This window comes from Diuraphis noxia, unplaced genomic scaffold, assembly GCF_037042655.1.
Source record: "Diuraphis noxia isolate RWA-SAM2 unplaced genomic scaffold, SU_Dnox_SAM2 contig0001, whole genome shotgun sequence".
Lineage (NCBI taxonomy): Eukaryota > Metazoa > Arthropoda > Insecta > Hemiptera > Aphididae > Diuraphis > Diuraphis noxia.
The window spans coordinates 77515604-77541238 of record NW_028301711.1 but is presented as its reverse complement, the minus strand read 5'-3'; the positions used below and the strand labels follow the sequence as shown (position 1 = coordinate 77541238).

The window sequence follows — 25635 nt, the reverse complement described above, 5'->3', positions numbered from 1 at the left end:
ATTTTATTTTCCACATCTGTATCCCATAGAAACTCTGTATACTAATATACATGAACTTTCTGAAAAAAAAAGAAAAGAAATAAGTAGGTACTTTGTATTTACTATTTAGGTTGGTACTTAAAATATTTAACTTTACCTACCAAAGAGTAAATAATTAAATTACATAAATAAAGTAGGTAGTTAACTTTCTACACAGTTTTAGAAATTAGTGTAAAAACTAATTTTGATGTATAGTAATCCTCGAAAATCAGAAATATAAATAAAGTATTTAAAAACTAAAAAATAAATCAGGTACCTAATAGAATATTTTACTTTTTTGTACAACACTTCCTAGTAATTTTATCAGAAAAAAGGAAAAATATGTTATATATTAATATATTATATAATATTAATAATATACATTAGGTAGTGATTAGCACATTACATAGGTAGGTACAAATTTAATATTTGTATAATATTGTTAAATATTATATAATTTATAATAAAATGATTAATCCTTGAAAAAAAGTCCAATTTATTTTTTTGAAAATAAAATCCAGAAAATAACCAATATGAAAAAAATTTTACTAGACTAGACAAACTTGAATAATATAATATAATGTTCTAATAAAATATACAATTTTTATATAATATGGTTTAAACAATTAATGAGCCCTATGCTCTGCTTCAGATTTCAGTGAGTGCAGTGTAAGGGCACTATTTTTAATTTATTTCCTTTTATGTTTAACTGACATACCTACCTAATATGTATAAAATACAATTTTTGAAAATATATTTATTTTTATTTTTTAATTAGGTAACTTTATTTATTTTCAAAATATATATTAATAACTCAGTTAGGCAATAGTATTTTTTATTATGGCCCATCATTGTGAATTATATTAGATGTTACCAGTATAGAAACTGGTGTTCCAAAAAGTTCTGAATGATAATATATACTTATTTTATTATAATCTTTATATTATAAATTATTATAAGTGAGTTTACAAATTAGTTGTATTATGTATTAGTATTTTTAGTTATCTGATTTAAATTCTGATAAATTTTAAATTACATAAATTGCTTATATACCTATACATTTAGTATTTAATTTGAATAACACTATATTACAATTTACAACAGTGGATGGAAATTAAGAATATTATTAAAATTGAAAGTAAATCAGTTCATTGTACAGATAATAATAATTATTATTATAATAAATAAAACTTCATGCATATTAAATATTAATAATATAATAATATACCTAATACATACCTTCATATGTCGTTTTAAATTGGTGGATGATTTTTTTGAAGTGCTTTTAGTTTTTCTGGATGGCAAACATAATAAGCATAATACTTTAATATTTTCATAGGTTTCTTCAACATACTTGAAATATTTATCAAACCCATACCACGGAATACACTTTTTGTTTTCTAAATTGAATAAATTAGTTCCATCTTCGTTTCTTTCATTGGCATCATTATATATACGTTTTTTATTTAAATTCATTATAATTTGTAAATAGCCAAATAGGTACTCACTAGTCACTACTCACTAACGACATTAATTATATTATAGACGGTCTACAAACAAATACACACAACGCACTACAACAACGGATTCACTATACTAGATTCCTCTTATTCTAAGACCGTGCTAGATACTGAACAATTTTAAATGTATGATAACTGATAATTCACAGAACACTGTAGGTACATTGTAGTATTGTACACATTTCACAACAATCATAACTATAAATAAATTCCGTGCGGGTTCTTCGCGATTGCGTACCCTCGTTTGGGATTCCAGTAATTAAATTTAAATTCGACGGTACAGAATAAAATATAAATGATCAACGATAAAGCCCAGGCCTAAACACGATACCGTATAGTGTATACTATACTACTATAGGTTTATATTTATAGGCTATAGCTATTCATTTTTATTATGATTAGCCGATTGGGAGGTCCGTTACATTAGCACCACCATATTCAAAATTCCAAACAAAAAATATACCAACGATTGTTATTTCATTTGTACACATTTTTAATCCTGATACAAACATTTGTACACCTCCCCAAATGCCCCTAAAACCATTTTTTCCGCGGTGGTGTTAATGTAACGTTACACCAGCACCCCACTTTTTGTACATTGGACTTAGAGACTCCAAAACGGTACCAACGATTGTTATTTCATTTGTACATAGGGTTGTCTATATTATTAATTTTAACCAACAATTAATAAATAGTTAACATTCCCTTTTATTTAACTTCATAAGTTATTCAATATAAAATTTATTTAAAATAAAAATTTTTAATAAATTAATAAAACAGTGACATTCTTTCTTAATTACCTATTAATGAAAGTTTGCAATTTGAAAATGCATTTATTTTATAAATAATTTTGTACTTAAATTATTATAAAGTATAAACTAAAAATTCTACATCTGTTTTAACTGATGTTTTTGTCGGTTTGGCTTTGAGCTTCGTGTCATCGTATGTTTCCCATTGACCATTTTCTCTTAGTGTGCTAGCTGTGTAATGTCCAATACTAGAACGAACACCACTTCTCTCTCCACCGAAAAAATTGATTACACCTCTAAGATGGTATATTTCGTTATTTACCTTTAACAACTTTTCAATATCATCTAGTTTTATTAGATTTGATCGTGCAAAGTTTTGTTTTATCAAATCCATTTGTACATGTTCAATGTTTCCGGTACTCGTTGATGCTTCTAATCCTACAAAAAGAAAATTATCATAATTTATTTTATTTTATGGTTAAAATATAATTAATAATATTATTTACCTAAAGGTACATAATTAGTTTCAATTAATATGTGTGTGGTTGGTCTCGACTTCGAATTTCTCAAACATCCACAGTATGTACATTCTTTTTCATTGTCTTTAGTGTAATCATCTAGTTCATTCTGGATTGAATACTCTTCATTGTATTTATTTACAGAAAGCTTTATTGAGTTGTAATCATATCGTTGATTAGAGCAAAAATTATTAGTACATTCACTTGTGGTTATAAATGATGGCATGTCTGCCATTATTTTGTCAACTATAGATGCCACAGTGGCCGTTATATTTATTGTTTTTAAGCCACCGATTAAACATTCTACTTTATCTGAAAAAAACTGTAACAATAATAGTAAACGGTCATGATATATTTTTTTATTATCACTTTCACAGGAGATTTTTTTAATAATTGTCGCAGTCAAGTTGGTTGATGGTACACTTTGAACATAATTTCTAAATTCCAAACTGTCAGCAGCTGATGAAGCTAAAATTGATAAAATAGAATCCACAGAGCACGTGTTATTCAAAATCATTTTCCCAAAATTGGGTACATAAATAGGTCGCATCATACTATTTCCATTTTTTTAAAATAATATGGGTTTTATGAACGCTTTCCTGTTAAAATCAATCAATTCAAAACCAGGTTGTGGACTTATGTATGAATGAGCTGATCTTAATTTTTTTGTTGCTTGTCCTTTTTTATTCCATCCTTCACATGCAACTTTTTCATCATTCATAGATTTTTTTTATCGCAATCGAAGCATATTCGTTTTTTCTCACATCCTTCTCTAGTTCCCGCGATCGAAGATAAACATCCAAATAACATGTGATCTGACTTTTTACAACATATACATTTATGCAGTCTCGTTGGGTAGTCCTCATTTATACAAGCTTCACAATGTACTTGATTTGAAATAGTTTTATTGTGTTTGGCTCTCTTAACGATTTGAATGATTTCATCATTCACTTTTCTGAGTATATATTTTCCTTTCAGTTTATCTTCTGCACTCTGTGTATTCTCTTCTCTCGTGTCAACTTCTTCGCTCGATTTATCTTTGTCACTGTGTTTATCTTTTTCGTAAATTTCATCTTCAAACATTAATCTACCATTAGTTTCTTCCAATTCATCTCTATCTTCTCTCGTATCAACTTCTTCACTCGATTTATCTTCGTCACTGTGTTTATCTTTTTCGTAAATTTCATCTTCAAATATTAATCTGCCATTAGTTTCTTCCAACTCATCAATAAATGTTTCATATACGTTAGTTTTATCCATAGGTATATATTCCAACGAAGGTCTTTTTTGACATTCTATGTGTTCTGCTTGAACCAATAAGTGATCGCCTCTATAGTAGGATATTAGTTTCTCCAAAAACGTGTCGATCCTTAGAGGTAAATTTTCATTTTTGAAAACCCGATTTTTAATATGATTGAAATAACATTCGATTCTACTGCTAGACGCAGTTTCTGAGCCGAATCCAAACTTTTCCCGCATTATACCCGACCAGCATGGAAATAATTTCATACCTAGCCTTTACAATACATGGCTCTAGAGTTGGTAAGTACTGTGCATTATCTACGACACCAATTACGTTTTCTACTTTTTCTCTGGCTTTATCAGCTATTTGTTGGGCCCAATGTTTAAAATTTGCCATAGGTGTATGTAACTCATTGTCTTCTAAATGTATGTCTTGTTCAAGGTTTTGGAGCTCTGTATTTGATTGTTCTAAAATGTCTAATTGATTCTTGTTACATGATATTAATTTGGCCAGATACATTTTCTGTTCAGCACAGGGTGTTCTTCTAAACTCATTACATTCAGTGTGGTCTCTGTCAGATGGCAAAACTTCTCCATCATATTTGCTGAGAATAATTATAAAAATTGCTTCTAAAATATGTTCTGCTTCATCAATTGATGTACTAAGAACAAGAAGACCAATCCCACGGGTAATTAATTCTTTAGTACGATTAAATTTCGAACTTTTAACTTCATACCAGGACGAAACTAAATGTATGAAATGGTTAACGTCATTTCTTACATAACACGTCGGCAAATCCACATCTTTTTTCAAAACAACCACTGTAAAACATACTTCAAGATACTTTTCAAGACTTTGATATTCTGTGAAAGCTTGTACTAATGCCGACATAAGAGCAAGGGACTGGTCACATATGACTACTCTTGGAGCCTTGACGCCACACCTCATCCATCTTTTCAACCATGTACTTATTGATATCGTGTCATGTTGTTCCGATAACATTGACATAACTGTAAAATTATTATTTTCAATATTCATGACTCCTTCATAAAGGAAAATTGGGCCACTACGTTTATTAATCCCTCTGGTTATTTTACGAACACACCCACCGGTGGCGTCAAAAGAAATCGTAGGTATTTCCTCGGTATTCCCGTTGACGTTTGTAAAATACAATCAAAATAACCCAGCATCGTATAAAATATATAAATAATATCAAATGTGAAAAAAAATAACAAAAATCACAGACTATTCCGACGACGACCAACGCGCGTATCGAACATTCGTATCAGTGAATACCTATGTAATTAAAATGCTAGTTTCGGAAAATCTGACTAGACACAGTAATAACTAATAAGTATCTATATTAAATCAAAATATCATATGAATTGGTTCGGAAGTTTTAGATGTGCCTTAATGGCTTAATGGTTAACCAGTCAGTCAGTCTGGACACGTTCGTGTAAATAAGTGTTTATGTAATATAATATTATAAGAAATATTGTTATCATTGTTGGTACATCGTTATCATTCCGATGTTTTTACATAGCTGGGAGAGTTATTTATTGTGACAAAAAAAAAAATTAAAATTGGTCAAGCGAACTTATTGCATCCTCCCCACGTAACTCAATGTTTCCGATGCCAAAAACATGTATGTACTCCGACCCATGACATGAAGACCATAAAACCGCGTCAGTCAATGCGCATCCGTCACCCCTCCATATACCTAGTCATATTGGTCATTCATATAGGTATAAGTGCAGTAGCAGTAACAACAACTTCACTATTTGTTTTAAAATAGTCTTTACGTTATAACGTATTTCATACAAATATTTTTGCACATCTATATCATATATATGTTCATAACAAAAAATACCGTATATTATATTATTATAATATATAGTTATTAGGTACACAATATTACCAAAGCGATGACGCAATGTATTTTCTATGTGTTTCTTTATCCCGTATACCTACACGCCAATCAGTAATAGGGATGAAACTATGCTGGGAGAAAATAAGGCAAGCGGCACTCGCGACAATAGATATATAAACTATTTCGAGGTATGTGATTCTCTCGTGGGCGGGAGTATATTTCATAGACAAGTATAATATAGTTAATAATATTATATATTATGTACCAGTACCATACACAGATACACTCTCCGTTTTTTCTTCTCTAAATAATAGGTAATAGATATACATTTGAAATAAAACTAACGTTAATGGATATCACAATTGTAATCACACAACCAAGTACAAGGTCTTATTGATCTTTAAGCCTGACAATTATGGCAAATAGCTATTTGTAAGAAGTGGTACGATTGGACTGGAACTTGTGTGTGTAATTTGTATGTGTAACAAGAATTCATCACTAAAATCCCGGATTATCACCAATTCGGAAACTATAGTGACAACGCCCCATAATATAATTGCACTAAGAACACGTTTCATGACTGAATGAAACTAACAAGCTACAGTCTCAAATTCAAGGATTGTTATAACTTATAAGTCAAATGTCTCATCATGGTATGCAACCTTTATCTTTTTTAATTTATTAATTCACAAAAAGTGGGTTGCTGGTGTAACGTTACATTAGCACCACCGAGGAAAAAATGGTTTTCAGGGCATTTGGGGAGGTGTACAAATGTTTGTATCAGGATTACAAATGTGTACAAATGAAATAACAATCGTTGGTACCGTTTTGGAGTCTCTAAGTCCAATGTACAAAAAGTGGGGTGCTGGTGTAACGTTACATTAGCACCACCGCGGAAAAAATGGTTTTTGGGGCATTTGGGGAGGTGTACAAATGTTTGTATCAGGATTAAAAATGTGTACAAATGAAATAACAATCGTTGGTATATTTTTTGTTTGGAATTTTGAATATGGTGGTGCTAATGTAACGGACCTCCGATTGGGGTCATTACAAATTCGTGGAAATCATAACATTAGTCATTATTGTCAATTTCACGTATTTTTTTTTTTTTTTATTCAAATTAAATATATCATAGGTATTAAAATGGAAGATATCAATATATTTTATAAATATATTTATTAAATAGTAAATAAATCGAACGTCTTAAAAATCGATCAAGTTCGTTAAAAATATAAACGTCGTTCACGTTCACGTTCTATTTTAATAAAACGAGTGACGTTCACGTATCGTTCACTATATATGAACGTGAACGCGTGATCGTGCGTTCATGAACGACGTTCTTTCCAAACACTGGCCCAGACCCCGCACTCCGCCGACTCATTCGTTTCCAGTCCTGTATATCTTAGTCCATGGTGAGAATATTAAAGACCCTATGATATGTCAAGAAGTTTCTAATCTACCTTATGAGAAAGTTGCGTGTGATCTTTTGGATCATGGGAAAGATACTTACCTAGTATAAGTTGATTAATATTCTGGTTGGCTTGAGTTAAATTATTTATCTTCTAAAACCTCAAGTCATATAATTAAAATACTAAAAGTTATTTTTTCGATACGTAGGATTCCAAAGCAACTTGTGGCAGATAATATGCCATTTAATTCTAATGAATTTCAGAATTTTGCGACTGATTGGGAAATGGGAATTTGTTATAACTACGTCAAGCCTTAGATACCCAAAATCTAACGGACTTGCGGAGAAAGATTTAAGTATTGCGAAATCAATACTAAAAATATCGGATGAAGGTAAAGTTGATAAACAATTAATGTTGTTAGAATATCGAAACAGTGCTATCATTGGCTCTAAGTTTTCCCCAGCACAACTTTTAATAAATCGCACTTTAAGATCGAAAATTCCAATCTTAAACAATGCTCTACAGCCTATTTTAGTAAATGATTTTAAATTAGTACGTGAAAATAAAAATATGAAAACAAAACTATATTATGATAAAAATGCCAAAGTTAAAAATAATAATAATTTTCAACCGGGCCAAAATATTATGTTTAGAGATTTATTCTAAAACTTGGAAGCCAGCTAAAATCAATAAATACAATACGCCCAGATCATATGTTTTTAGTGATAACACGGGTAATTATAAACGACGAAATATTGTACATTTACGGCCTGCCGGTAAACAGATCAGGTATAATTTGAACAAAGATAATGTTGTTTCGAAGCCTAGTTGGATACGTAAGCGACGTGTTGTACCTCCAACTAAGCTTAATCTATAATTTGTATCATTATATATTATTTCACATTTGTAAGCTTAATTTATAATTTGTATCATGTATTATTTCACATTTGTAAGTTTAATTTATAATTTGTATTATGTATTATTTCACTTTTGTAAACTTAATCTATAGGTAATCTGTTTTGTTTAGACATAAAAAAGGGGGAGATGTTACATAGCTAATAGCTATGATACCTACCTGCTATACAGGGCGATTTTTTTATCATGAACCACTCATTATTTCAAAAAGTATCAATGTTTTTGAAAATATTTTTTTACAAAGTTTCATGTTGTTAAAAAAACGACGTTTTTATAAAAAAATTATATTTTTTAATATTTTTTATCCTTATAATTTTTTAAGTTTTTTACTTTTTTGAATGGCAACCTAGAGTTTTAATTTCATATTCCAAATCAGAATATTTTTCTAAGTATTTTGATACGTAAAAGTCGAATTTTGGACGAGTAGTTTATGAGTTATAAGTATTTAAAGTTTAGATTGGCGGAGTGGAGTGGTACGGGGTTACCCCGCAAAATGTTTGTCCACTACTCCGCTTGTCTAAACTTTAAATACTTATAACTCATGAACTACTCGTCCAAAATTCGATTTTTACGTATCAAAATACTTAGAAAAATATTCTGCTTTGGAATATGAAATTAAAACTGTAGGTTGCCATTCAAAAAAGTAAAAAACTTAAAAAATTATAAGGATAAAAAATATTAAAAAATATAATTTTTTCATAAAATTGTTGTTTTTTTAACAATATGAAACTTTGTAAAAAAATATTTTAAAAAACATTGATACTTTTTGAAATAATGAGTGGTTCATGATTAAAAAATCACCCTGTATACAATAACTCCGACAATAACGGTTATGCAATTATGATGTATTAACGCTTGTACTGCTATCGGTACTTTATGCACAATAAAATCGGTATGCTTCTAGCACTCGAGTTTAGAACATGTATTTTTCACCTACACTCCTTATGAGATGCAACACATCATGCTAACAGTGTCGCATTGCACATTATTTTAGGCCATGGACCAATGCATTGGTCGGCAACTATGGACAGGGATGTTCCAGATATAATTATGGAGCTGGAACAGGAACTCCTCTCTGATTACACCTCGAGAAGACAGCGGACAACGATTGTAACGGAACCATTGAATAATATAATAGTTGCGTCCCGAAAAAATCGGTAGGTAAATAATAATAATAGCTGATGAAATTGAATATTTATAGAATTAGAACCGTGGGAAATCAGTAAATTCCAATGTCTAAATGTTATTTTGTATTTTTGTGTATACTTATGTAGATAACTACAACACTAAAAAAATGTGGTTAATGTTTTATTATATTAGGTGTCATTAATATAATGTCGTTAGTATGTCCAAGGTTGACAGACGTATTAAAATAGGTATGTGATTTACGAACATTGGTAATTAATGACGAAATATTTTGATTGAAGACATACTGAGCTAATTAAACCCATATGAGTAACTACCACTTAAAATAGTTAAGCTCTATATAGTATATATCTAATTTTTATATTAGTGGGATTAGTTACAATATTTATGTATTACACATAAAAACAAAAATGTACATAATCAGAAACATGCATTTATTATCCATAGAACTATCAAAATTCAACCATTATTTGATTAAGTGAGTTAGTGATAGTGAGTTCCTCTATTTTTTTTAAATTTTATTTAATTAGTAGCTACTTATACAAATAATAATGTTTTAAAAATATACAAGACAGATAGTCTATAAAAAGATTATTATCATGTATTATACTAAAAAGAGTAGATAATATTCTCTGTACTTCTGTAATTAAATAGATAGAAGTATAAAATGATGAAACCAATAATTACAAACATATTTGCATAGGTATAGAAAATCAGACACAATTAAAACATAGTAGGTACCTGGTATAAGAAATATTTAACTACCAACATTCTTAAACAATTACATCACAACAAATATACAAAAAGGACACATCACCGCAGTAAGCTATTAACATTCTTCACTGTCTACATTCTAAATTATGACCATGTTTGGGCATAAAGAAACAACACGATATGGGAAAGACTACACAACACCATTACAATATGACGCAATCGAAAATAATTTCCAAAAAAAAAAATAATAATAATGTCATATAATTTATTGGGGGGTAAACCACGAGTGGAAGTAGGTGTACAAATATTAGGAAGTACGTGGAAGTATATGGAAGTACAAGGAAGTACACATGGTTGGAAGTCTGGTGTACAAAAAATTGACTAGTGGTTTACCCCCCCATTGTATAGGTATATAATACCATAAGTTAACTTTAATTAAATGGGTATTGTTATTTATTAGAAGTCTAAATAATATGTTAGAAAAAATTTCAATTCTGTGTACAAAGAAATAAAATAAAATAAAATAAAATTGGATTTTAAAGAATTATAGCTTGTTAATTGACTTAATTAGTAAATATAATTGGCTAAAAGACTTATTCTTTATAAATAATAATATACATATTATAATATTATAATAATACAAGCTTATTTAACTAAAAAAGCTAATATTATTTTTTAAACATAATAAAATTTGTTTTTTAAAAACAAACAACTGAATATTCTTAAAAACTGTTAAGTTACCAACATAAATTATATTTTACCTAATTAATGATGATTACCTCCTAACATATTTTAAACATTTTCTGATTTCCATGTTTCTATTGGACAAGATTTAGTAGGTATACCTATACATATATTATTCTAATTTACTACCTATATATATGGGCATTTACTTCTTTCAATGATTTAAAATAACTATAAAAGTTACTTCACTCACTCACTTATACATCACACACAAATTGTTTAACTATATTGTTTTGGTCTTAAAATCATGTACAACACAAATTTATTTAAAATAGTTTATGTATTTTATAGCATAACAATTTTCTACAATTATAATTGTTTTCAGCTTAAAATAAGTAACAATAAAATAGTTATTATTATAATTGTATAAATACATTTGTTTATATTATAATTTCATAAAAACTAATATATTACCTATAGGTACCATACTAATTATGTAGTTAGATAGCTCGCGATAATATTGAAAGCGGAACTTATGGTCACGTTTAATATATCTAGTAATTTGATTGTTGAAACTTAATTCAATGATTTTGTAGGTATTAAATATTAAAATAATAATAATTGAATAATTTATAATGAATGTATAAGCTTATTACTGAAAAATTAACAAACCTACCTATTAGAAACCAATTTAGTAGTTGAAGTATCAGTCTCATTCATTATTTCCATAGAAGTTTCACCCAATGGTAGTGGACTAGAAGTACAACTTCAAAAATATAATATAAAAATGATATTTTTTAATTATTTATAATAATTTAAATATTATATTATTGTATTTATATAATAAAAGAATAAAGTTGAGTTCATCCTATAATTTAAACTTACGGTATGAAAATACTTAACTATTTTATACATTTTATATCAAAAATCAATTAATAATCTTGTAAAAACTTACCTTTTGTTTTTATTATACCGCTTTAAAATAAGTTTACTAGATATATTTTTTCTAGATGGGCGTTTAATTTTGTTTGTTTTATTTGCCATATTATTTAAAAATTATTATAAAAAACGCTAGGAAAAATAAAATAAAATAATATAGACCTGTAAATACCAAAGGTGTATTATAATTTATAAGCACTGTTTAAAGTCCGAGTACTCAAGTCAGAATGACTAATAATAATTATAATAAACTTAATTTCTTATTTTCGTAAATCCGTATTTATAAAATAAAGTCATATGAATAAATACGGGACAAATAATAATACTATTTTTAATAACAACAATAATAATAATAAGTTTTAACACGGTTGTTAGTACTTATTAGTTATTACTATTCTTAGAATTATCGATAACACCGTCGACGGCGAGCACCCGCTAACTCCCTCCCATCATGCCAATTAATTGAAAATATATTTATTAAATACACCGTTTGAAGCAGCACAATATGGCATGATAAATATTGAAAAGTACGACTAAAACGTTAAAAACATAACTACGGAAAACTGTAAATGCTCGCTTTATAGTGGTTTTAGAGCAAAAATACCTTAAATAAAATCGAAAGAAAACAATATTTCGGATAAAACATCATATGCGTTATTTAATATTGCAATTATATAACTAACAAATTAAAATACAAAATATACATATTTTACTCAATAAAAAATTAACAATAATTGAAAAACCAAATCATAATATTATTTTTCCTTGCGTGTTTTTCATATAACTATTAATTTGAAGGTTTGAGGAAAAATCGTTATCATTAGGTACGCGATTTCATAAAAATTTAAATCTCAAACGCTCAAAACATTTTTCCTATAATGACGCTTCAAATTTTCTCTATAGCTATTTGAAGCAAAACTTATGAAAAACTTAGTGTTGAATTTTATAACCTTAGATAAAAATACAAACAATATTATGAATTTTTAACTACAAAATAATTCGCAAATATTCATGGTTTTGACGAATTTTTGTCAATATTTGATGTTTGAACCGCAATTTCGTGCCCGACGATTTGCACCGACGGCAATACAGAGTCCAGAGTCCAGCCAGATTACTACAGGTTTTGACGATCTTTATCAACTATCGTCGTCGTAATCGCAGCTTGGACGGTCGCGGCGCGTAATAATATACGCACCAGCCAGTCTACGAGAAACTTCTCGTCTCGCCTCTCGCGACCGGTGCGTGCTGTGTTGTATTGTTGTGCACGAGTGCCTACGCCGGTCTGTTCTACGCGTCGTCCTGTTCGGACGGATTTTGGCGTCTTCGATCGTCGTGGGTGCGCCATTACGGGTTCGTTGTCGTTGTGTCGGTGACTTGTCCGTTACCTCCATTGTTTTGGGCCCCCTTGTGATGGGCGTAAGTGTCGGCGCTGATCGCGCGGCCGTTCGGTGTTCGCGTAACCACATTAATTGTGCAAATTGACGACACCGTCGTGTGTCATTACGTCGTGTGTCGGTTTTGGCGGCGTGAACGCCAGTTCCGTACCACATTGTTTGTGGGGAACCCACTACCGCAACCGAACTATTGTTTCGATTGTCAGGTGCGGGTTGCCATGTTGTTTTGCTGACGCGGACGAGCGTCGGGTGGTTAACGCGGGATTCCCCATTGAAGTTTGGAGGGCCCGTCGTTTCACGTCGCCGTCGTGGGAACATTGTAGTATTCGTGTCAAACGGTTCCAGGAGGCAGCACTGTAGTCCATGCCAGTGACCGTCCAGTCCACTTCATCGTCTTACCGGGTGATCGACTATTATCATTTCCATTATCATTTCTACTATCAATTTATATTATCGTATTTTAATTATTGTTTTGTTTACATATTGATCGATTGATCATATTATTTATTATAATATTATTTATTTGTGTTATATATTATTACCAATTTTGGGCGCCCGTATTTATCATTGTATTTTATAGGTATTTATATATTGTCCAATAGACTCACATTATTATACTATACATTTGCGTTATATTATGTTTCGTATTTTGGTCACCCACCTCGAGACTAGTGATGCGAGTCAGAGTAGTTGACTACATAATTCGTATGAATTATTCTGGCGCAACATTTGAAATTCAAATGCTAATAAAAATTTAATTTGCATTTCCGGTGGACATTTTTTTTTGTGATAAAGATTGACAAATATGTAATGAATCTGGTATTAAATTTTCAAATCTTAGATTTAAAAAGAACATTTTTTATGAATTTTTAGCTTAAAACAATTTGCGAATTTTTGTGATTATTACGTATTTTGTCAAAATTCAAAATTTGAATGCTTATAAAAAAAGATTGTGACTATGAATTTATTTTATTTTTCAACTGCTATTTTAACAATATGTTAAGAGCCTTGTATTAAATCTTCAATATTTTCTACCCAAAAAATAAATTTTTATCGATATTAATTTAAAAAAAAACTAATAATTATCGAAAATTGCATATACCTATGAATAGTACAACAAAATTTTTTGAAAATTTCATAGCGGATAGAATATACTTATAAAAACATTCGGTGAAAATTTCATGTATCAATGGTCATTTGTTTTAAAGTTACATCAATAATCAAAATCGATTTTGTCGAAAACTGATTGTGCGTAAAATTTTCCGTTTTTCCCTTATTGTTTAGTTTGTTTATCCCGATTATTTAAAAAAATATATAAGAATTTTTTACTTTTGACCACCAAAGTACCAACTAGATTCACTTTCTGATCGAATAAGGTACTGAAGTCAAAAACCGAAGCACTTTTACTGCCCCAAAACGAGATGACATCAGACACAAAAAAAAATATTTATGGTTTTGACGAATTTTTGTCAATATTTGTACTTCAAATGCTAATAAAAAAAAATTGTGCATATGTATTCTTATAATTTATTAAGCAATATAAGAATAACTTATGAGAAACTTTTTATAAAGTTTCAAGTATTTTCACTGGGCCAAAAAAATATTATCGACACTTCAAAAAAAAATTTTCATTAAAATTGAAAATTTCAGTTGTCTATAAATATCTCAAAAAAAATCAAAATATTTTGAAAATTAAATCATATAAAGAAAATGCCAATCTAAATAACTGATAAAATTTTCACGTATCTACGACTTATACTTTTTGAATAATAACAAATATTTAAATTCGTTTGAGGATAAATCGTTATCGTTACGCTATTTCGAAAAAATTTAAAATTCAAACGCACTTAAAATTTTTCCTATAATGAAGCTTCGAGTTTTATCTATAACTATTTAAAGGAAAACTTATGGAAAACTTAGTGTTGTATTTTTAATTCTTAGTTATAAACAAAAAAAAATTTATGATTTTTCAACTTAAAAATTACTTGCAAATATTCGCGTTTTCGATAGATTTCGTAAAAATTTGAACTATAAATGCTTATAAAAAAAAAATTGTGACTAACGATTTTTAATTTTTTTTAGCTACAATTAGAACAACTCATAAAGAACCTTGTATTAAATTTTCATGTTTTTTTGGTTGTCCAAAATTTTTTACCGACACTTCAAAAAAAATTCTCAAAAAAATCGAAAATTTCAATGGTCTATAAATAGTATAAATAACTCAAAAAAAGTCGAAAAATTCCCGTTTTTCTGTCATTTTTTTTTTTGTTTTTCTCGATTTTTTTGAAAACTGTTGGAAAATGTTTACTTTGACCTCCATATAATGCACCAAGGATATTCACTTTTACATCGGAAACCACCCCCAAAGTTTGAAATTGAAGCATTATTTCGACTATAGTCTATAGTCTATAACTATAGTTATGCTGTACACAGACACAAAAACAAACATAAAAAAAAAACACACATCATTGTAAAATCAATACATTCATCACTTCGTTCAGAATCTAAAAGATACATTTTTATTATGTATTAGGTAAAAACTCACAACAGATTCTTATATTATAGCAGTGGCGTGTTGACAATGTTTTTAAGGAGCGGCCGCTCCATCAATATTTTAAGGGTGGGTGGTTAATAATTAGATGGGTACTATTTTGCTTATACAGAGAATGGAATTGTAAATTGTGATCATCAATATACTAAATTGTCATGTCATAGTCATAACTTATAGTGGTATAAATGTATAATACGTATTGGAAGTACACTACTACGTAGTTTCGTAGTATGTTGTTTTTCTCTATAATAAAGACCGTAGTAGTACGTAGTTCGAAACCTTTTCGTTATCTACATTCCATGTGTAATGTCAGATATTTATACCACAATCATGATATAGTCAGTAATATAGAAATCTGTTACGTATCAAAATGTTATCAGACAATCAATCCAGTAACTACTTTTAATTCTATTTTTAAAATATATGGAAGTGGGAATCCAAATTGTATTAGTTATCAAAATAATTCACTTAAATTCAGCCAATTGCTGGCTGTAAATTGTAATGGAAAATATTATGTCAACAACTCTGTCGACAGCTTGCTACAGCCTACAGATGATAGATATTATTACTTATTAGTCATTAGACAATTCGATCGTGATTACCGTCATCCTCCGCCGTCTGCATTTGTAATATACAACACACACTAATACCGTATGATATTATTATTATAGTGTTGAAGTATTTTTCGTGATTTTTTTGTTCAGTTTAGTTATTTAAAAATTTAAATAATGTCTGAAAATATTAATGAGTGTTTATGTGGAAGAAAAAGGCAAAAAATGAATGACACAAACTGGAAACGTCATCTAACTGCATGCAATGTTGCAAAATTAAAAAGTTCAAAAGCTGTAACTAATATATGGTCTTATATCACAAAAAAAAGAACTATTAATGATGAAGTGCACCCATCTCTACCAAATAAAGGTAATTTTTCTATTTTATTTGGCAATCAAAAAAAAATAGTTAAACATTATTTAGAATAATTATTTATCAATTACCTACTTAATTATGATATATTTTATTATAAATCTTATTTGACTACTTTTACTGAGATTCTAATAATTTTTAAATTATAACAATCATATTTTACAGTGTACCTATTAGTCTATTACCTATTTAGAAAACTAGTTTTATAAATTCTTTGGATTATTTTATATTATATTAATTTTTTTAAAGATTTATGAATATTATGATACGTATATTAATTAAATTTTTTTTAAATATTTTTTTTCTCCAATAATAGATATTACAAAAGATAAAATTTCAAGCACCATTTCAAACTTTGGTTTTTCTGTTACCCAATTAAATGTATTAAATCCTGTTAATACTAATACAACAGTAGCAACCATTGATTTAGTTACCGACTCAATAGCTTCTTGTAAGTTTTATTATTAGTATTTCAATATGCATTTATCTCAAACTATGTTTTTGAATCCCATTAAAATATTGAATAATATAAAATCTTAAGTTATTTACTTATATGTTTATTTATTTTATTTTTAAAAGGCAGTCAAATGAATGTAGTTGGTGAATCGCCCCATTTGTATAGTGTTTGTTCTGATGAAGATCAATCTAATGAGTTATCAACTGGGCCCATTGAAGGTATAATTTAATATTTTAATAAATTTAATTGAAAAGTTTAATAACGAACTTTAGGTATGTCTTTCAAGTTAAATTAAAAAATATATATATAAATTACACATTAATAATTAATAGATAGACAGGTGGTATAAATATAAAAGGTTAATTATGTAGTTGGTACTTGGTATTTCATATCCTTAAGAAAAGACTTAGATACTTTTAAAAAATGTTTATTTTTTTTTCATTTTTAGATACCACAAACGATAAAATTGCAAGCGTTACTTCAAAATTTGGTTCTTCTATTACCCAATTAAATGTATTAAATCCTGTTAATACTAATACAACAGTAGCAACCATTGATTTAGATATCAACTCAATAGCTTCTTGTAAGTTTTATAATTAGTATTTTAGTATCTCAAATTATGTTCTTGAATCCCATAAAAATATTGAATAATCTAAAATCTTAAGTTATTTACATGTTTATTTATTTTATTTTTAAAAGGCAGTCAAATGAATGTAGTTGGTGAATCGCCCAATTTGTATAGTGTTTGTTCTGATGAAGATCAATCTAATGAGTTATCAACTGGGCCCGTTGAAGGTATAATTTAATATTTTAATAAATTTAATTGAAAAGTTTAATAACGAACCTTAGGTATGTCTTTCAAGTTAAATTAAAAAATATATATATAAATTACACATTAATAATTAATAGATAGACAGGTGGTAATAAAAAAAGGTTAATTATTTAGTTGGTACTTGGTATTTCATGTCCTTAAGAAAAGACTTAGATACTTTTAAAAAATGTCTGTTTTTTTTTCATTTTTAGATACCACAAACGATAAAATTGCAAGCGTTACTTCAAACTATGGTTCTTCTGTTATCCAATTAAATGTATTAAATACCGTCAATACTAACACAACAGTAGCATCGATTAATTTAGATATCAACTCAATAGCTTCTTGTAAGTTTTATAATTAGTATTTTAGTATCTCAAATTATGTTCTTGAATCCCATAAAAATATTGAATAATCTAAAATCTTAAGTTATTTACATGTTTATTTATTTTATTTTTAAAAGGCAGTCAAATGAATGTAGTTGATGAATCGCCCAATTTGTATACTATGTATAGTGTTTGTTCTGATGAAGTTCAATCTAATGAATTATCAATTGGGCCCGTTGAAGGTATTAATAAATATTATTAATAAGTTTTTATATTACATTTTTTAATCCTCAAGTTTTTAATAATCAATCTAATGTTAAGTCCAAATAAAAATTAATAAGTACATAAAATTTAGTTTAAATTAACATTTACCAGATAAATATTTTAAAATAAAACTGACAATTAATTCAAATGTTACATATTTTAACAGATATTGGTAACATTGTGGAACAAGACGTTTTGTATTTCCAACAATTTCCAAATGATCCATCTATAATATTAGATTCAAAAATGTCCCCCGAACAGTTTGCTTATGTTGCAGCTTTACATCCATGTCAACCTAAAGCATGTGAGTTAAAAGGAGGTATATTTCCAACTAAAATGCAAGGCAAATGGTTGCGTTCTTTTCACGAGGATCATTATTATAAGAAACTTCCAAATGGGGAATTTGTCAAGTGAAATTGGATTTCATATTCCCCATCACAAGATAAAGTTTATTGTATTGTTTGCAAACAATTTGGAAAAGAAGATGCAAAAAGTTATCAACTAGCGCGGTTTGGTTCTGATGATTGGAGCCATATTTCATTCAAGCTTAAATCACATGAATCAAATAGTGCCCATTTAGAGTCTGAAATTCGAAGAGCTATGTTTGTAAGTAATCAAAGAGTAGTTAGTACAACTTTTGAAACTTCAAACAGAATTGTTGCGGAAAAAAGAGAAATTGTTAAAGTAATTTTTGAGACGCTTATCTACCTTGCTCGTCAAAATATAGCGTTTCGAGGCCATGATGAGTCTTGGACATCAAATAATCAAGGCAATTTTATTGAATTGATTAAATTTATCTCAAAATATAACCCAACACTTTCAACTCATTTAACAAAAATTCAAAACTCAAAAAAAAAAAATCGACTAACATTTTTATCCAATCTAAGCCAAAATAATATGCTCCATGTTCTTGGTGAAATAGTTCGGGAAAATATTTTATTTAGAATTAAAAAATCTGGAGTATTTTCGTTCATTATAGATACTACAACAGATGTTTCTAATATAGAACAACTTTCATTAGTAATTAGGTTTATAAATGAAAATGAAGAAGTCGAAGAAAGATTAGTTGCTTTAGAAAATGTATCAGACGCAAGAGGTATTGGTATGTTTAATGTTTTGTGTAATATTTGTGAAAAATATGATATTGATTGGGAAAATCAACTGTGTGCACAATCATATGATGGAGCATCTTCGATGCAAGGCCAATACTCAGGTGTTCGTGCATATATCCAAGAAAAAAATCCTAGGGCAATATATGTCTGGTGTTTTTCTCATATTTTAAATCTTGTTGTGGTAGACACTTGTGATACAAGTAAGACTATGAGAAATTTTTTTGGAGATTTACAATCATTGATAGCTTTTTTAAGAGCAAGAAAACGTGCTGCAATATTTTTAAACCAACAAAAAATATGTTATCCAGAAGAAAGAGTTTGTAGAATGAAAAATTTTTCTTCCACACGCTGGACATCTCACGACCGTGCTTTGACAGTTATATTTGAAAAATATAAAGCACTTAATAATACATTACAAGAGTTGTCAAACTCAACTGAACGTGATACATCTTCAATGGCAACAAATTTATTGTCTACTATTTCTTCATTCAAGTTTGTTACACATTTGTTATTAATGAAAAATATCTTTAAGCACACAAGTCCATTATCCATATATTTACAATCACCATCATTGGATTTCATCACTGCATTAACTATGGTTGATAATTGTGCTAGAAAACTGTCAGAATTACGAAATGAGTTACATTTAGATATTTTATTGGCTGAAGCAAAAAAGTTTTCTCTGGAAAATGAACTGGAAGAAGTATGGTTTCCAGAAAAACGGGTTCAGAGACGGAAAAAAATGGCTGGAGAAAAAATCAATGATGAAATAGTAACTAATGCCAAAGATAATTTTAAAATACAAGTTTATTTCACTGTCTTAGATCAGATATGTACATCTATAACTAGTCGATTTGAAGGATCGAGGGAAATTTTATCCGACTTATCACTTCTTTCAGTTGATCGACTCATCGCTACAAATAAAGGATGTCCAATACCTGAAGATAATTTTGTGTATCTTGATAAGTGGATTCCAAATTTACAAATCGATCAATTAAAATTAGAATATTCTACTTTTGCATATAATTTCCTTAAATTTAAATCAAATATAGCAATTGAAAAATTACATGAAAAAGTAATGATAAGCGAATCAGATGAAGATACAAGTGTTGATTCAGATGAAGTCAATAGTGAAGAAACTAAAACTAAAATGCCAGTTTTAAATGTGTTAAAGTTATTAAATACATTTAATTTGATATCTGCATTTCCTAATATGTACATGGCATATAAATTTTTGTGTACTATACCAGCTACATCAGTAAGTAGCGAAAGAACTTTTTCTAAATTAAAATTAATCAAGACTAGAATTCGTTCAACAATGGTACAAAAACGTCTTGATAGTTTGATGCTCTTATCATGCGAAAAAGATATAATTATTAACATTGATGAAGCAATAAACAAATATGCCAATACCTCTAAATTACTCCAAGAAGCATTATTATATAAGTAACAGTTAATTTATAAATTGCTATTTATTGATTAAGAAATATGTTTATACAGTTATATATTAAGACGTACAGTGACTTAGTATTTAAAATTATAAAGAATTAAGTTTTAGTTAACTGTTTAATTTAATAATTGTTAAAAATATTGAGGCTTTAGTTGAGTTTAATGTAATATTAATAGATACAATAAAATATAATGAAACAATTATCATAATTAAATATGCGAATTAAATTGATTTACATTTACCAATTACATCTGTAATATTGATGATTGATGAAAACTTTTTAATAAGTGATGATAAATCATCATAAAAGAAAAATTAAAAACTGCTTTCCTATACTTGTATAGAATTTAAATATAAATGAAGTATAAAGAGGGGGGGGGGGTTAATAAATGTAGAGCTTAATATGGTTTTTATATAATGACAATGCGAGCGAAGCGAGCGATTTTGGTATGAAATGGTATTTAATAAAACGGGTGGGTGGGTGGTATGTAAGAATCTTCGCTCCTTAAGTAAAAGTAGTTCAACACGCCACTGTATTATAGTACGTACTACAACGGCGGATTAAGCAATTTGCCGCCTACAAGCAAAAGGAAATTTGCCGCCCGTTCATTTTTATAAGTTATTTTATAACCAGCAAAATACGTTATTGAGCATAATGTATTATTAATAAAATTACTTTTTATTATTTAAAAATACATAAAAATAATATCAAAACATAAAAAATATTAATATTAATCTATATACATTATTAAAAAATTTTTCTTCGACTTTTTATGCTTGCAAATTCTTCAATTATATCATTAAAATGTATTTTTGACACTAATTCCGCTTCGATACATAGTAAGGCTAATGAATTTAAACGATTTTCGCCAATGGAAGATCTTAAAAACGTCTTAATTCTTTTAAGACAAGAAAAATACCTCTCTGCCGAACAGTTCGTAAGCAATACTCACATTCGGTTCTGGTCCCATTCGTATTCTTCTTGTTTCGTTTTTTTCGCTTCTTCTATGAACTGTTGAAACATTTCATCTGTTCTAATCTCACACACATAACCAATTAAAGATTTATACAGATCAACAACATCTTCTAAATTAGCTGACGCTGATTGCAACATTTTACTTGTTTTATCAAATCGCTCTAACAATGAAGTCCAAAATACGGCCATGAAGACAGATTCGAATTTACTTAAGTTGTTTTTCAAACCAGCAGCTTTCCGACGATTTGTGGGTTTTTCAGAAGTATTATTTTCTATGTCCTTTAATGTTTCCATAAATTCTTTCCAGCTATTGATGAATGCGGAGCATGCATTATGACGACAGGACCATCTCGTCCCGGAAGCTCTTTTCACAACATTCTGACCGGGTTTTAATTTATCTTTCATCAATTCCCATCGATAAGTTGATTTTACAAAAAAAAAACATACATGTCTTCTAAATAGTCAAAAAAAAATGCTGCTTCATTAATAGACTCAACAGCGGAAGTTACAACTAGGTTTAGACTATGTCCTGCACATGGCACATATATTGCCAACGGATTTAAGTTTTGTATCCTTGTCTTTAATCCCGAGTAACATCCAGCCATGTTTGCTGCGGTATCGTAAGACTGACCACGGCAATCCTGTAAATTCAAACCAAATTCTTCGAGTGTACTTATAACTACATCCAGCATGTCTTTTGCCTTATGGCCAACGTTGGGTATAAATTTTAAAAATCGTTCAACTTCAGCTGGCGTATTTTCTTGAATTTCTCGTTTTACATATCTAACTACAAATGACAATTCATCTATGTGACTAATGTCGGGCGTTGAATCAACAACTATGGAAAAATATTTGCTATGATTTATTTCGTCAATAATCACATTGAATACTTTTTTTGCAATCAAAGAAATAAACTCTTCACAAATTGTTGAAGACAAATATGATGTCTTACCCTGACCTGGATTTCCATAAGTAGCTATATGATTGGATAAAAAAGGATCGAATTCTGAAATAAGTTCGAGGCACATCATAAAATTGCCATTCTTATTTGATCCAAATTGTTCATTCTTCCCTCGAAAAGCTAGTCCCCGACTTCCAAGTTTTTTTTACTACCGCGACAACTCGCTGAAGCACATTTCTCCAATAATCCATTTCATTCTGAATTTGTAGTTGAAGACCTAAATCTATTCTATTCTTCAATTTACTTCTGTTTATGAAAATAGTAGAGCTTTGAATATGCTCGGGGGAATTTTCGTGGGACGTTAGACCACTGTGAACATTATTCCAATCGACATATCCATCTGAACCAAATTTTGAATTACCGACACCGAACAAACGACAAGGAATACAGAAAAGTGCTTTTTTACTCGATGAATAGCACAAATATTTTCTGAATACCCTTTGACTATTTTTTAATTGTCTTTCAAATGCGAGTTTTGTCAGTGACCGATATCCATTTATTGAGGAGTAATACGTTCTTGTGACAGAAAAATCTTTGGGTATATTCTGATCGATATCTTTCGAAAGTAAGTAGTCTAATGTTGTATCGTTTAGTACCCATTTGCTAGGATCTTTACTGATGGTTAAATCATCAATAATTTCTGGAGATTTTGATGATGTGGATATATCTATATCTGATTGTATAACAGATGGAATACTAGAAGTTGGAATAGAATTCGGCGACAAAGGCGATGTCATGGTCAAAATGGTAGGGATTGGCGTAATATCTAATTCTAAAAAGTAAAATAAATATTTAATAATTAATCATCGTAAATGTACTATACTTAAATTACATAAATTATGTTAAATGGTATATCGTGTATTGGAGGGTATACGGAGAGATTTGTTCATAGCGTATACCTACCTATTTAAATATTAAGTATCAATAAGTACGCTGGTATACGGTATATTTTATAAATAATATCCTAGTTTTCATTAAAAAATATGTGCTCTTTTTATTCTGATTATTTCAAATTTATAAATGTATATATATAGTTAGAATATAAATATTTTTCTATAGGTACAACAATAATAATTAAATACTTCAGTGGGCCGCTAGCTGGGCACGCCTGGGTTAGAGTAAAAGTAATCAAAAACTAATGTTGGTAATAATACTAATAATTATTATTATCTATACTCTTTAGTATTTTTCATTTGTTCGGTCCGTGTTGTACGTGTGAAATTTAAATTTATATGAAAAAAAAGGCCCAGTAAACTCTTAATCCGGCCCTGAATAGACATTAAGTAATAATAATACATACCTGTTTTTAATTTCGCTGAAGTGAAAAAAGTCTCAAGTTTAGCTGTTTTTTTATAACTTCTTTCTCCTTTTCTTCTCGTTCTTCTCGTAGACGTTTGTATTTTGAGCCACTTTTTCTTGATCTTCCGTCACTCATTATAATAAAAATATTAACACCAGCAACCAAGGCCGGATTAAGCACCTATTGGGCCCCGGGGCTGAAATTTTATATGGGCCCTTTTGACAAAACATGCTTTACAAAACCGCTCGCTACGCTCGCAGAACACTACATTTTTTAGAAACTATTTCACAAATTCTCAATAGCATTATCAAATTATAAAATTAATAGGTTTGTACAATTTATGTCTATAAAATTACTCATTTTAGTATGATAAAAGTAAATACAAATTTTCATAATAACTATTTAATTTATTAATACAACAAATATCAAACTTAAGTTAATAATATATAAAATAAAAACTATTTAATTAATCACATTTTTTTTTCTTGCTTTACTTGAAGCCAACTCTTTTAGTACATCATTTAAGTCTAATGATTTTAACAAATCATTCTCAGAATATAAAATCATTTGTATATCTAAGTTTTCTTGGGTTTGACTAGTTCTATACTTATTTTTAATTCTAGTTAATTTAGAAAAAGCTCTCTCTGCAGAACAATTAGCTACAGGAATTGTCAAATATATTTTTAAAGTAGTAAATATACAAGGAAATACCTCTTCGAGTGATTGATTACCAAACCAGGAAAATAATTTGGAAATGTCAGCTGGATCAAAAGAAGGTTCACAAAGCCTCCAGTATTCTCTAAATTGTACAAGTTCGTTCGGTAAAGTAATATCTACATCATTTTTATATTTTGAAATAAATGTTGAGACACTTAAATCAATTTTTTCATTAGATTCTTGAGTTAAGTGTGTTATAAATAAAAAATGATCACCAATATATTCATAAGCGGAAATTCTTTTGTTTAATTCTGATACAAATTTATCAATAATAAATATATGTGTCTGTACACGAAATTTGTTTTTTCCTTTTAATACTTCTTCATTTGTGCTACCATCAGGGAATTTTTAAATTTTTTTTTCTCTGCTTTTCATCTGAGTAGTAAATGGTAATTTCAGGACTAAGATTAGGTATTTTCTCTTCGTAAATTGAATTTGAGTCCCGTGAACTTAACACATAACACTTCAGTGATTTTAATAAGTTGATCGCCTTCATTGTGTCACAGTTTGAATGTTGTAATTCAGTTGACGTTTTGTTACTTCTTTCCATGATGTCATTCCAAAGTAATGACATATATGCACTTTCTCTTTTTACCATTTTCTTCCATAACGATTTAGCATCTAAAGTTGTAACATTATTTTCTTCGCCATCATACATACTTTTTAA

The 25635-nt window shown here is 28.8% G+C and overlaps 1 protein-coding gene and 1 pseudogene across 1 annotated transcript; one reads left to right on the top strand and one right to left on the bottom strand.

Moving 5' to 3' along the window:
• Positions 1-25635, top strand: part of LOC149061806 (uncharacterized) — a 340578-nt pseudogene that overhangs the window by 256621 nt on the left and 58322 nt on the right.
• Positions 2403-3322, bottom strand: LOC149061817 (uncharacterized). Its single transcript, XM_089221139.1, has 3 exons — positions 3175-3322; positions 2794-3117; positions 2403-2725 (listed from the first exon to the last, which is right to left on the bottom strand). The coding sequence occupies exons 1-3, from the start codon at positions 3320-3322 to the stop codon at positions 2403-2405; spliced, it is 795 nt and encodes a 264-aa protein (XP_089077265.1).